Source organism: Lobosporangium transversale (assembly GCF_002105155.1).
Source record: "Lobosporangium transversale strain NRRL 3116 chromosome Unknown BCR41scaffold_12, whole genome shotgun sequence".
NCBI classification, from domain to species: Eukaryota; Fungi; Mortierellomycota; class Mortierellomycetes; order Mortierellales; family Mortierellaceae; genus Lobosporangium; species Lobosporangium transversale.
This window is the reverse complement of record NW_019028990.1, coordinates 288,424-301,925: the sequence shown is the minus strand read 5'-3', so window position 1 is coordinate 301,925 and position 13,502 is coordinate 288,424. Positions and strand designations below refer to the sequence as shown.

Genomic DNA, 13,502 nt, shown 5'->3' with positions numbered 1-13,502 from the left:
TATGCGAACATGGGGATAACACTGCAAAGACAGATAAGAATTGGCACGACCAAATCCACCTTGCCAGACATGAAGGATATGAGATCCGGAACAGCACAGAGTTCTTTCAAAAGTATGGAAAATATATAGTTATCCTTTTACAGTGGTTGAAGTTGGGGATAGGAGCAGCTTCAGGTACTTCTCTGACATCAGTCCCAAATCTACTGGATGCCGGCATTGATTATTCAATCAAGTATATGGAGCAGCTCTCTAAAGCGAATCCAGCTCTGAGCAACATCAACACAATCGATGACTTTGAGGCACTTGAAGGAGCAGATCTTCGCCAACTGAGCAAACTCCTTCAAACCAAGGATGAAGACTGGCAACTTGGCAACTTGTACAGGATTACGACAGAAACAGGCCATGTCAGATGGGTTTGCATCGACCACTACCGCTTGACATATAACGAGAGAGAACAGGAGGTGTTTGAAAATGTAGTGGAGATGAACCAAGACGAGGAGTGGCATTTTGGCAAGTATGAGTCGCACCTTGGCAAAGTGACTATCACATTGAGATCCAGAACCACAGCAGTAAAATTCTACAATGCTCTGACCAATGCAAAACATGTGTACGAGATGGATATCACATTATCCTGGGACTGGACTCGGACAGATCTTAAAGCGTTAGAGAAAGCTCTAAAAGTGTCGAATGTATCGGTTCTTCGACTTCATCTTGGGCAGCCTCAAGAGAGTGTTATCTGGAAACTACTTTCAATGTCTACACGATATGAACAGCTTGTTCGTATTATAGAACTACGCAAAATGAAATCGATTTGTATAGTACTATCTCCAGATCTGATCAAGCTTACCAATCTATCAAGCAGGAAACCGCCACACCTTCACGAGCTATCGTTCGAGATGAATCCTTCAACGATCGGGGACAGCGATTTCCGAGAGCTTGTAAATGCACTCAAGACCGACATGCCCTTGACTAGTTTGTACTTGATGCACAGATCGATTGGTAAAGAGAGAGCTCTAGCACTTTCAGAGGGATTAAAGACAAACACGACTTTGACAAGGTTGTGCTTGTACCACAACAACATTGGGAAAGAAGGGGTTCTGGCACTCTCAGCGGCACTCAAGGTAAACACGGTTTTGACAAGGTTGAACTTAACCAGAAATTCAATTGGAGATGAAGAAGCTCTGGAACTCTCAGAAGCACTTAAGGCAAACAAGGCATTGACAAGGTTGGACTTGGGAACCAATTCAATTGGGAATGAAGGAGCTTTGGCTCTTTCAGAGGCACTCAAGACAAACACGACTCTGGCAAGATTGGACTTGTCGTACAACTATATTAGGAAAGAAGGAGCTCTGGTACTTTCAGAGGCACTCAAGGCAAACACGACTTTGACAAGTTTGATCTTTTGGGGCAACAGAATTGGGGATGAAGGAGCCCTGGCACTTTCAGAGGCGCTCAAAATAAATAAGACTTTGACAAGTTTGGACTTGCGATACGACTCGATTGGGAAAGAAGGATCGGTGGCGCTCTCAGAGGCACTCAAGGTAAACACGGCTTTGATAGATTTGAACCTGGAAGCCAACTCAGTTAAGAAGGAAGAGGCTCTGGCACTGTCAGAGGCACTGAAGGTAAACAAGGCATTGACAAGCTTGGACTTGAGCAGCAATAGTATTGGGGATGAAGGAGCTTTGGCTCTTTCAGAGGCACTCAAGACAAACACGACTCTGGCAAGATTGGACTTGTCGTGCAACTATATTAGGAAAGAAGGGGCTCTGGCACTTTCAGAGGCACTCAAGGCAAACACGACTTTGACAAGTTTGATCTTTTGGGGCAACAGAGTTGGGGATGAAGGAGCCCTGGCACTTTCAGAGGCACTCAAGACAAACGTGACTTTGACAAATTTGAATTTGGGAAGTAACTCAATTGGGAAAGAAGGAGCTCTGGCACTCTCGGAGGCGCTCAAGACAAACACAACTTTGACAAGTTTGAACTTGAGAAGCAACCCAATTGGACCTGAAGGAGCTCTGGCACTTTCAGATGTGCTCAAGACAAACAAGGCATTGGCAAGGCTGGACTTGCGGTACGACTTAATTGGGAAATAACGCTGGCAGGGCAAAGCATGGCACAGCATGGATTACATGTATTTTGCGTTACTAGTAGAGAAAATAAAAAATATACAAATTCAATCCTTGACAGCGATGCTTGATGCTTTGTAACTTTATATAGATGTATATGTATGTACATGTGTGTGTATAAATGTTTTCATGGTCCGAGATGATGTTCCAGATGGATACATGATGTATTTGCCTAGGAGAGAGGGATAATTGCTCCGTCATCTTTGATCAGAGCCCCCCAACGGTTATGTTTCTTTTGCAACACTCCGAAATGAAAAAGATAATTCGATAATTCATTTTTCGATGGCATGTGAAATCCGATATGATCGACCTTGGATTAAAATAGAGCAAGTGATTATGCACAAGCTTAATATAAACATTTGGATTCATCCGACCCAACTTCATTCCTCTTTACTTTTCTTTTACTTTTCTTTTGCCTTGCCTCTTATCTGTTGATTCCGATCAAGTTGGACCACACCACATCCTCTCATTCATCCAATCAAAAACTGCTACATCCCGTTTATTCTGCCATTAGAATTGTGAGACTCACTTTTTTTTTTTTTTTTCATAGTTTCTTTCCATTCATTACAAGGATCAAAAAGTTCCCTTATTCACATCTTTCTATTCCTTTTACTTTTTTTTAAGAAAAAAAAAAAAAAAAAAAAAAAAAAAAGAAAACTACAGAGACAACAGACAATAGACAAAGGACAGTTTATGTCAAACAGCACAGAGGATTGACCATGTTACAAGAACAAAGCAATGGCCATGAGGATAAAAGGGACAGTGACCATCTGGACAAGAGTCATGCCCATGAACGGACTTCAAGTCACTTCTCTGAACATTCACTCTCCAAATCCGGCACAGAGCTTTCTTCTTACTCAAGCACTGTTGCAGCAATAACACCAGCCAACAATCATAACCATATTCATAGCCATAACCATAAGCACAGTCATACTCATACTCATACTCATAATCATAGTCATCACAAGAATACAACTACAACTACAACTACAGCCACAACCACAACTGCATCTTCCACAGCAACAGCATCAAGAATCAATAGAATGTTTGGAGGGGCATCATTTCCGACCAGTAGTAAGAAATCAGGGCAAGGCAGTAACAAAAATTACAGCCCAGTCCAAAAACGAATGTGGGCAAATCTTTTGCGTTTGAGGATTGAACGTGGATTGATGGTGGGGATGGCTCTTCTTGCAGGTTACCGGATGATGACACTTGATTACAGTAACACCATTCTAGACCAACCACAGTCACAGGTACAGTTACAGGATCAGAAAGAGACTCTATGGAAGGACTCAACTAATCAATATCCACAACAATATCCTCACTATCATCAGCAACAACAACGGTACCAGAACCAAAGCCATCAGGAAACCATGTCGGATTTGGCCAAAAGTGCTTGGGCGTTAGCCATTGGTAAGATGAGTTACACAGATAAGGGAAAACGTTGTTGTTGGGGGATGTGGGTATGACGAAATTTAATAATTCTTTCCATTCTCCTTTTTTTTTTTTTTTTTTTTTTTTTTTTCCTTTCCTCCTCCTTCTTTTTATATTCATTTGTTTATTACATGGATGAATGAATATCTGTTTTTTTCCTCTTCCTTTAGGATTCATCCTATTGGCAACGATCCATGCAATTTTTTTGACCGCACATGATCATCAACTTCAGTTCCCACTTCACAATAAGAATCTGCCATTACAACCTCTTCGGAAACGAGCCAGTCGACAGTTAAATGTGAATGCGTCGCAGGACATTGTGGCTGCCATTGTTGCTGAAAGCGATGAAGAGAGTGAAGACGATGAGGCTCATCAAAAGGATATTGCCGCGGTGATCCAGCAAGAAAATCTGTTGCAAAGTCAAGAGAGCACTCGGGCTGGTATCAGTACTAATAATACAGATGGTCCACATGCTTTGGCTCCTGTAAAATGGCAAAACCGCATTTGTCGCTCTGCTGAGATTGCTGCACCACAATGGAGAGTCTGGGGCTCAGAAGCCAATTGGTATCGGTAAGTAGAGCTTTTTTGTCCTAAAAAGTTTTTCTTTTTCTTTTTCCTTTTCCTTTTCCTTTTCCTTTTTTTATTTTTACCAACTTTATTAAATCTTACTGCCTCCAATTAGACGAGGAGCAGACAATGGTTCCATATTCGCAACAGTGCTAGTACCAATTGTGCTAGCTGCAAAGTTTGTACAGACCGTAACGGATGAACATTTCTTATCAACAGGGGTGAATGGCATTTATACTGCCAAATCTGTTCTGTCAAACATGGCGTTCTCGCTAATCTTTGGAACATCAATTCTTGTGCACATGTTACTTCTGAAAGCCTTTGATCAAATTGGAACAGGATCATCGAAACGTACTCATCAGCAACAACAACTTTGGCGGAAAAAATTTATGGGTGCGACCCGGAGTACGATCCTTGATAACATAGCCTTACCTTCACCAATGATGGCCACTTCAACATCATTAGCCTCCATATCTACTAGCAGCCTAAGTACTAGCACCAAAGTTTCACACCCAAAACCCCAAAATTCAGCCGTATCCTCGCCCTCTTCGCCTTCCTCACCCACTCTATCTGCTGCATCGTCCACACCATCCACAGCAGTACAACAACCCTATGGTCTACAGAAACAAAAAGAGATTCCGGACCTATTCATGTTTTCAGCGGATCAATTGCATCATCCAAGTTTACTCGTAGGAACCTCCGAGTTTGAAAAGGCTAGCGATCGTGAAGAGATCTGGATCATTGCTCTGGGCTTTGGGGGTGCTTACAATTGTCTAGTGGCACTCCTTGCACGACTCAAGTGGCTTCCGGGATTAGAGGACACTGGAGCCGGAATGGTGATGTTGACCCACTCTGTATTCCAGCTCTTGCTGTTTGGATTTGCATACTTTTTCCGACGATCGTTCACGTTTGGAGAATTGGTGATCTTGACTCAAGCCGTTATGCTCCTGATCCGCGAGGCATTGATCATGGCGTTTATAAAGGCACCATCTAGTCCTGGAACTATCCTGGAGCATCCTCAGTTCATGTTCTTGTTGACACTTGTGGTTGGAATGCTGCTCATCGGAGTCCTACTTATGCCAGCTCTAGTGTGCTGCCGAACGCTTGCACAGAGGCCCGCAAAGGGCACGAGTGCATCGACACTGCAGAGACGAGAGCTGAAGAAGAAGATTGCTGCTGGTGTAGTCTATGCGGGTCTTGTTGCTATCGTGTTGGGAGTGCTCATGCCACTGTGTGAGCGTATCTTGGGCCAGAACCCATTTGTATGGGTGATCGAGTTCCTTCTGATGAGCCGCATCTTTTCATCATCAGCTCCAGAGCTACTTCAACCGGGTCAATCTCCAGTAAGCGCTGAGACGAAGGCCAATCTATTGGATATCAAGTTTGGATTGGAGACATTGATGAGAGCTAGGATCGGCTGGAGCCGTTTGGCGCTGTGTCTATACTGGGTCTTGGCGATCGGTTGTTCCATTGCATTCTTTTATTGGATCAACACCTCCATTCGGAGACGATCCATCATGGGTTCACTAAACAATCGGAGAAAGTTCTATCATGCCCTGGCAGTGGTGATGTTTATTCCTGGATATCTTGCTGATGTAAGTTTGAAACGGCTGTTATAGATATATTTGAGTTACTTTCATGAAAGAAAAAAAAAAAAAAAAAAAAAAAAAAAACATTATTTTCTAAATACCATGCTCTCTCCTTTATTTTGTATTTCCTAGGAACCATTCATGCACATTGCGTTTTCTGTAGCACTGGCAGCATTGATCTTCTTGGAGTACATTCGCTGCTTCGCAGTTGTGCCATTCGGAAAAGAGATTCATTTGTTCCTGGTTGGGTTTCTGGATGCTCGCGATGGAGGACCGATTATTCTGAGCCATTTGTATTTGCTGATGGGATGTGCAGCACCAGTATGGCTGGCGGAGCAACATATCCTGGCGGGATTATCGGGCATCTTTGCGTTGGGAGTAGGGGATGCGATGGCATCGATTGTTGGGAAACGATTTGGAAGGCATCGATGGCCTGGTACGATCAAGACTGTTGAGGGAACGGTTGCGTTTGTGGCGAGTATGATGGTGGCAGCCGGTGCAGTCTTTGTGGGGATGTGGTTGATGAGCTTTGTGTTTGGAGACGGAACATCGCCTCGATCGTCCTCCCTTGTTCTAGTATCGAACAAGGCAAAGCAATTGTCCTCCTCTTCAATGCCACCGGCTTCATTATTATCCTTTTCAACTTGGAATGATTGGTCGTCAGTAACGTGGTCTGTTTGGGGAATCGTCCGATATGGTATGGCGGTCTCCGTGGCAGCAATGCTGGAGGCGGTTTCAGAACAAAACGATAACTTGGTCATCCCTGTAACAATGCTTTCCATGGTCTGGCTTATTTGAAGTATATAGATGGATCTAGCCCCTTTTTTTTTTTTTTTTTTTTTTTTTTTCCTCTTGTAAAGTATATCTATCTCATCTATATAAAAGTATGAACCGACCTTTTTTTTTTTTTTTTTTACCTCTTATACTCTTTTTTTCCCTTTTTTTTTTCTCAAAATATTTTAAATCTACGTCTTGGTCTATGGCCTTGTGCCACCACTGTTTCCACCCCCCGCCTCAGAAGTGGAAATAATCATTCCTCCGAGTGATCTTGATGCTACTGTTCTGAACACGTCATTTCCTGATAAGGAAGGTGAAGGTGAAATGGTGGAAGATATAGTTCTAGCTCTTGGCTTCAATTGAGAACTGCCACCGCTACTGTTAGTGCCGCCGGCGGCGGCGGTAGTAACGGCAGCAGCACCAGCAGCACCAGCAGCACCAGCAGCACCAGCAGCAGTAGCAGCAGCAACTCCAGTCCGTAGCAATGCTCTGGAAGCATCCTTGTCAACGATAAGTCCTCGAAGCCATTTAATTTCCATTTCTAGTTCACGAACTCTGATTTCGAGTAATTCGGATTTGGCGGTCATCTCTTTAGCGGTCTTCTCAAGGATCTGTTCACGCAAACGTTTCTTTTGGCGGAATCGAGCAGAGGCAGCTGTGTTTCTTCGTCTTTTGTCTTCCTCTGCAGCGGCAGCAGCAGCAGCAGTGAGCTTGGCGGCGTATTCGGGATCGTCATGGGCATGAGATGCAGAGAGTAGGCTGTTGCTGCGACTGCGAGAACTACGGTTGGTATTGCTGGCGTTGCTGTTGCTGTTGCTCCCGACACTGGCACTGTCGTCGTCCCCACCATGATTGGAGCCAGCTGCAGAGAAAGGACCGTCGTCTGTGTCCATGGCCGCAAATGACGGGGATGTTGACGTGTCTCTTTGGTGCTGGTGCTGGTGCTGGTGCTGGTGCTGGTGCTGGTGCTGCTGGTGCTGGTGCTGGTGCTGGTGCTGATGTTGTTGATGTTGCTGCTGTTGTTGCTGTTGTTGCTGTTGTTGCTGTTGTTGCTGTTGTTGCTGTTGTTGGTGTAGATGTTGTAGCTCTTGTTCTTGCAAGCGGCGCTCCTCTGCAAGTTCTGTCTGGTATCCTTGAAGTTCATTTTCAAGTCGCTGTAACTTTTCTTCATGTGAGACTCCATGTGTGGTTGTAGAAGAAGAAGGTGGAGAGAGAGAAGGTATGTCCCCCCCGATAGTTTCATGATGAGGCCTTTGAGCAGAAGTAGGCGATGCATCATCCGCGCCCCCAGAGTTTTGAGGATGCTGCTGTTGTTGTTGTGGCTGGATTTGAAGGCGATGGAAATCACGGGTGACAGTCGGAGAAGATAGAGTGGACGCACCTGTAGGATGAGGTAGTTGGAAAGGATGCTGCTGTTGAGGGAGCTGAGACTGATGATGGAACTGTGTGGCATATGCAGGATGATGAACACTAGGATCAAAATATCCCTGTTGCTGCTGCTGCTGCTGCTGTTGTTGATGATGATGCAAGTCCTGGATGGTAGCTGCGGTTGAGACAGGGTTGCGTTGACGCGACCTTTCTACTAGTAAATTCGATCGTGAATCTATTGTACAACCAAAATGCATGTTGTACCCCCCAAAAAATATAAGGTGATAAAGTAATAGCATGATTGAATATCAATAATCGAAAAAATGAAAAGATATATATTATATATATGATATATATATAAAAAACCCTTAAAGTAAAATAAATAAACAAATAAATAAATAAAAAGAGATCTGCATTTGTACCTTCAGAGCTTGCATCAAGATATCCCTGGATGGCGTCAAATTGCTGCAACTGTCGCTGTATATCTACAGGTTGATGATGAAACTGGGGTGTATGAGTAGATGGTTGATAAGGATGCCCCTGTTGATTCTCATGTGCATGCAGATGATGAGGGTGGGGGTGAGGATGAGGAAGAGGCAAAGATGATTGAACTTGCATCATAGGATGATGGCGTTGAAGGCCCTGCAGTATCAATGGGTTGTTATTATCCTGGCCATGAATTTGAGCATGAGGAGAGAGAGGGTGGACATGAACATGGGGATGAGCATGGGCATGAGCATGAGCATGATAGTGAGGATGTTGCAATGGATAATGTTGACGACGGAGATGTTGTTGCGCCGCTAGGAATTGTTGCTGTTGGCTTTGAGCAATCTTGATTGCTATCATATCCTCAAGATTTTTATCTGTCTGATTACCGAATGCCTGGGAATTCGCCCAGAGGAGTAGATCGTCGTCCGGCAAATTCTCTGGATCGTCGTCGTCGTCGCCCTCAGCACCTATACCCATCCTGTTGTCGCCACTGCTGTTCAAACCACCTAGGCCTACTGTAGGCCCTGTTCCTGTGATGTTTCCTGTACCGAATGTACGGTAGCTAGGACTGTTACTTCTGCGTCCATACCCATGCCCATATCCATGTCCATGTCCGCGTCCAATTGCGCCACTATTGTTGCCACTGCCGCTGCCATCCTTTGCATCGTCTCTTGGAGCAGCGACCGAATATGGATTGGGATTAGGAACCCTATCCATCATGTCTTTGTATTGATTCACGAATCGATAAAAAAAACAAAAAGAGAGATCACAACGCGTTGTTGAAGAGCAAACTATAGGAACAATAGTAAGAAAAAATAAATAAAAGTAGAATTAGGAGAAAGAATAAATTCAAAAGAAGGAAATTTTTAAAAGGATGGAAAAATGCTCTTTATAGGAGGATATATGTAGTAGGATTGGACAATGGCGATGCCAACCAGACCAATGATGTTATCTTTGTATTCAAATTTTGATTCGCTGAAGCAGCTGAGGGCGAAGGTTCATGAGCGTGAACCGTCGGTAGCATGTATTAAAAGAATTACGGAGACACAGGAAGAGAGGGAGAGAGAGGGACAGGACAGGCAGAAGAAAGACAGAGTGAAAGAGTAGGTGAGTGACAAACACAGGAAGATCGGGGAGGGAAAGGTATACATAATCTAAAGGATCGTATTTTGTTTTTGTTTTTGTTTTTTGAAAGAGCGGCGAATGTATATGGATTGTGGATCAAAGTTACATTTTCCAATGTCCAATTGACCATTTTTTTTTTTTTTTTTTTTTTTACTGGCGGTATGCAGGTATTCAATTATGCATTGAGGAAAGTGATAAAAACAAAAACAAACTTGTTGCTCCTTGGTTACCGCCATGTTTACCCAAGGCAAAGAGCTTTTTAAGGGTATGGCATGGTCACAAAGTGTCCAAATTGCGTGATGACACGATACTGAATGGATCTTTGTCAACATCTTTTGATTACAGGGATAGTAAGAATGAATGCATCGGCTGCACACAGAAAAAGGAAACACATTACAGCACAACTGAAGGCTGTGGATGAATGAATTACGACAGCACAAAGCAGCCCAGGAAACCAGGGAAGTTGGACAGGGTACTGAGCATGTGGCTGTAATAAGCATTCAAGCTTGTAACGGCAATGAAAGGAAGGATGAAGACACCTTTTTTATCCTCAAACTCTTATTCACTCGCTCCTTTTTTTTTTTTTTTTTTTTCCTTTTTTGCTATTTTGCTATTGGCTTGAGTTCTATACATCTTTCTTAGCCTCCTCCTTCTCTTATTTTTTCCTGTTTCGTTCTCCACCCCGTTTTCAACTTTCTGTATAACGTACTTTTTTTTTTTACTAGCTCGTTCTTTGAGAGTTGCGCAGCTATGATAACTTTACCCAAAAAAAAGGTAATCAAATATGCGAAATATCGCTCCCACGCACTACCCCATCTTTATTTGCGACTTTGTTACATTGCTTCACTCTTTATAGTTTGAAATGGACGTAATTATTCAGGCACGCTTCCTGTTCCTGATGACAATAATCAGGATCCTTGAAGCGCTCTTTTTTATGTCGTCTGATAAAAAAAAAGGCCTTACCTCTTTCTCCCTCAATCTCCCCTTCACCTTCCTCCGACAGATTAAGAGGCAATACTTCCGTGATGACCGATGGCAGATCAAGCAGACATTTGTTCAATCATTGGGAAACCCTTTTCGAAACTCATTTCCTCTCGGACCAAAAAAGAAAAAAAAATAAGACCAAAGTAAAAGCCGGCCCTCTTTTTCCTTTTTCTTTTCTTTTCTTCCAAACTGTGTTCTGACCCATTCTGAACTGTGTTTGGACCAACATACACAAATACACAAACATTAATGTATAGAAAAAAAAAAAAAAAAAAAAAGATTATAGAGGTACAAGAGTGTACAAAATGTAAATACACGCACCCGTTTTTTTTTTTATCTTATTTTATTTTATTTTATTTTATTTTATATGTGTATGGTGTGTGTGTGTGTTACTCCTTTGAATGGGTGTAGAGTTACATTTCAATTTGCTGACATATCCTAGTCTTACCATTCTATATTTCCTGAGTGTGGAACGCAAAGCGTGAAATTTCTATTCACGAGAATGAGGCACAGCAAATTCAGATGAGTTTACAGGTATTCAATTGACATATTTATAAACATATAAATGTCAATGATGTGTAACGGCCACAGAAGAGCAACTTTACATTATGACGAGGGAGGTTGCACAATTGAAAGAGCTGATCGTAATTTATTGAGAATACAATCTAACCCAAGATGCGGGAAAGGAAAGGAAAGGAAAGAGAGGCGGAGGAAGGAAGGAAGGAAGGAAAGGGATAGGGAATAAGCACGATGATTTTAGGTGCAGGGTCCTTTTTACTTTAAAAACTGAAAGGCGTTAAAAAAAAAACTCAATGGCATTCAGGGAGGAAAAAAAAAGGAGAGGGGAGAAAGGACAAGATAATCCATTTTATGCAACTGTTACACGGCCAACGAGAGAAAAGTAAAATGATGCATACGCACATACACATTGTACGACATCCAAAATTTCAAAAATGTAGCAAGGTTCTGCGAAAATGGCGTGCTATTCCACATGGACGAGTATCGTGGATTGTGCCATGCGTGCGACTTCCATTTTTGGATTTTGACTTTTTTGAATATTTTTTTTTTTTGTAACCAATTTTTTTTTTTTTTTTTTTTTTTCCCTATTTTTATGACCTTTTCTTCTCTATCTTCTCTATCTATCTTCTCCGTCTCAGAGTTCCATTCTTCCTTACAGCATTTGGATTACGCTTGCCATAACCAATGATAGGCGCACCAAAGGGATTCCGAACATCGATTTGCCCTTCCAAAAGACGTGGCACATAATCTGGATCGAATGCATCGATGTTCTTTTGTCGTTTCTGAAACTTCAATGAGAGTTCATATTCACGTTGGTCCTCTTTCAAGATCAAATCATTGTTCTTTCGACCTCCCTTGGGTGTGGGGATCGAGTATTTTGTGCCGCGCAGATTATAGACCATATTCTTCTTTAGATAATACTTGACATTGCCGTTTTGATCTGTGCTGGTCGATGTGCGCATCAAGGTTGCATTTCCACAACTGGGACAGAACTTTTTATCCATGTCGGATGTTACCCTGAAAAGGGTAAAAAAAAAAAAAAAAAAAAAAAAGTTAATTCGAGGATACAAAGTTGTGAAAGTAATTTTTTCTATGCCGGACGAAGTTTTTTTTTTAACTTTCAAATATGATCCATGCCACTTACTTTGTACAGGCATGGCAGCGGAGAACCCAGTTCTTGATTTTGCTGATGCGGAGACCATCAATAGATAACAAGTTGAGTCCCATTTGGAGAAGTACGTTCTGCATGGCATAATCACCTGTTACACAAGCTACCTGCATCAACATCGGCTTGCGAGCCTTTTTTTTGGGCTTTAATGTACCATGGCGTTTGAATTTCTTGACATTGTCCGGTGTAATCCACTCGCCATCATCATCATCATCATCGTTATTGCCTCCTTCTTCATCTCCATTTACTTGAGCATTCTCGGTTTCATCCTTGGTCGTTTCTTTCGTTTTCTCAGTTGCATTATTAGATGATTCAGCTTCTACTGCATCACTAGTTGTTGCAGGCTCTGTTGTGGTCATGGTTTCAAATTTACTTGTGATATCCTGTACCTCCTGTTTCTGTACTTGATCGCCTTCATTTTGACCATCATCTTCACCATCGTCTTCTGATTCCTCTGATTGTTCCTCTAAGACTGTATTTCCTTGCTGATCCGCATTTGGCTCATCCTGCTGTTGCTCTTGTTGCTGAGTCTCGCTCAATTCCTGAGTCCCATCCTCAAACTCTCCGGTGACTTCTTTAGCAGAATGTTTTGTACGTTTAGGTAGAACAGGTTTCTTAGATCCAGCTTGGACATTTGCTCGATGAGGCTCTGTGCGGATACGTTTCATGCCACAGTTTTCGACTTCCAGTTGGTAGGTCAAAGCCAAGACACGAAGGTCGGTTGCTGACAGTACTGCATAATCACCCGTCTTTCTGGAGAATGCGGCAACTACATTGTTGTTGAGAAAAAGAAAAAGAATAAAAAATGTTGAAGAAGGTCTTGATAAGCATACAATTGAGGTTTCCTTTATTCCTTTCTTTTCTCTCTCTCTTTCCCTTTCTTTCTTTTTTCTTTTCTTGTCAGATATGATGAATGCAGATGGGTCGATACAGTATATCGTTCATGTTTTTTTTTACCTGCTCGAACAGAGGCTTCTGAAGGGTTGATGACTTCGATATCAAAGGGTAGCATGGCTAAGTCATTTCGTGCTTGTCTATCCCTGATTTCGTTAAGGACTTCAGGAATAGTGTAGAACTTGTCAGCCAAAGCTCTCAGCTTCGAGGCACCCCCACGCAGAAATGGTGAAGTATCTAAAATAAGATGAACTGCTCTATCATTGGTATCGTCTGCAGTCAAGAATGGGCTGCTTTCAGTGACGGGAGCAGGGGTGGTGGTGCTGGCAGTTGTGTTTATGCTCTCCTCTGATGCCATGGTGGTAGTGTTGTTTTTTTTTAAAAAAAAAAAAAAAAAGTCGACATGTGTCTTCGCCTTCTTCCCTCTTTCTGTATTCTTTTTTTTTTTAAGCCACA

The 13,502-nt window shown here is 42.5% G+C and overlaps 4 protein-coding genes across 4 annotated transcripts; 2 read left to right on the top strand and 2 right to left on the bottom strand.

The window, feature by feature from the left end:
- Positions 1-489: 489 nt before the first annotated feature.
- BCR41DRAFT_350468 (hypothetical protein) lies at positions 490-2,137 on the top strand. Its single transcript, XM_022023668.1, has one exon. The coding sequence runs from the start codon at positions 615-617 to the stop codon at positions 2,097-2,099; it is 1,485 nt and encodes a 494-aa protein (XP_021882802.1). The 5' UTR covers positions 490-614; the 3' UTR covers positions 2,100-2,137.
- A 1,368-nt stretch (positions 2,138-3,505) lies between these two features.
- BCR41DRAFT_369494 (hypothetical protein) lies at positions 3,506-6,520 on the top strand (the record flags this gene model as incomplete). The annotated part of the gene is made up of 4 exons (XM_022026463.1): positions 3,506-3,545; positions 3,737-4,136; positions 4,249-5,728; positions 5,855-6,520. 4 exons carry the CDS (start codon positions 3,506-3,508, stop codon positions 6,518-6,520), a joined length of 2,586 nt encoding a protein of 861 aa, XP_021882801.1.
- Positions 6,521-7,005: 485 nt separating this feature from the next.
- Positions 7,006-7,179, bottom strand: BCR41DRAFT_297243 (hypothetical protein; the record flags this gene model as incomplete). Its single annotated transcript, XM_022020451.1, has 1 exon — positions 7,006-7,179. A coding segment is annotated over one exon (174 nt), but the record flags the coding sequence as incomplete, so codon positions are not given.
- A 4,389-nt stretch (positions 7,180-11,568) lies between these two features.
- On the bottom strand, positions 11,569-13,417 carry BCR41DRAFT_380561 (Nin one binding Zn-ribbon like-domain-containing protein). The gene is made up of 3 exons (XM_022027269.1): positions 13,110-13,417; positions 12,129-12,921; positions 11,569-12,001 (listed from the first exon to the last, which is right to left on the bottom strand). Exons 1-3 carry the CDS (start codon positions 13,402-13,404, stop codon positions 11,605-11,607), a joined length of 1,485 nt encoding a protein of 494 aa, XP_021882799.1. The 5' UTR covers positions 13,405-13,417; the 3' UTR covers positions 11,569-11,604.
- Between the last annotated feature and the right edge of the window lie 85 nt (positions 13,418-13,502).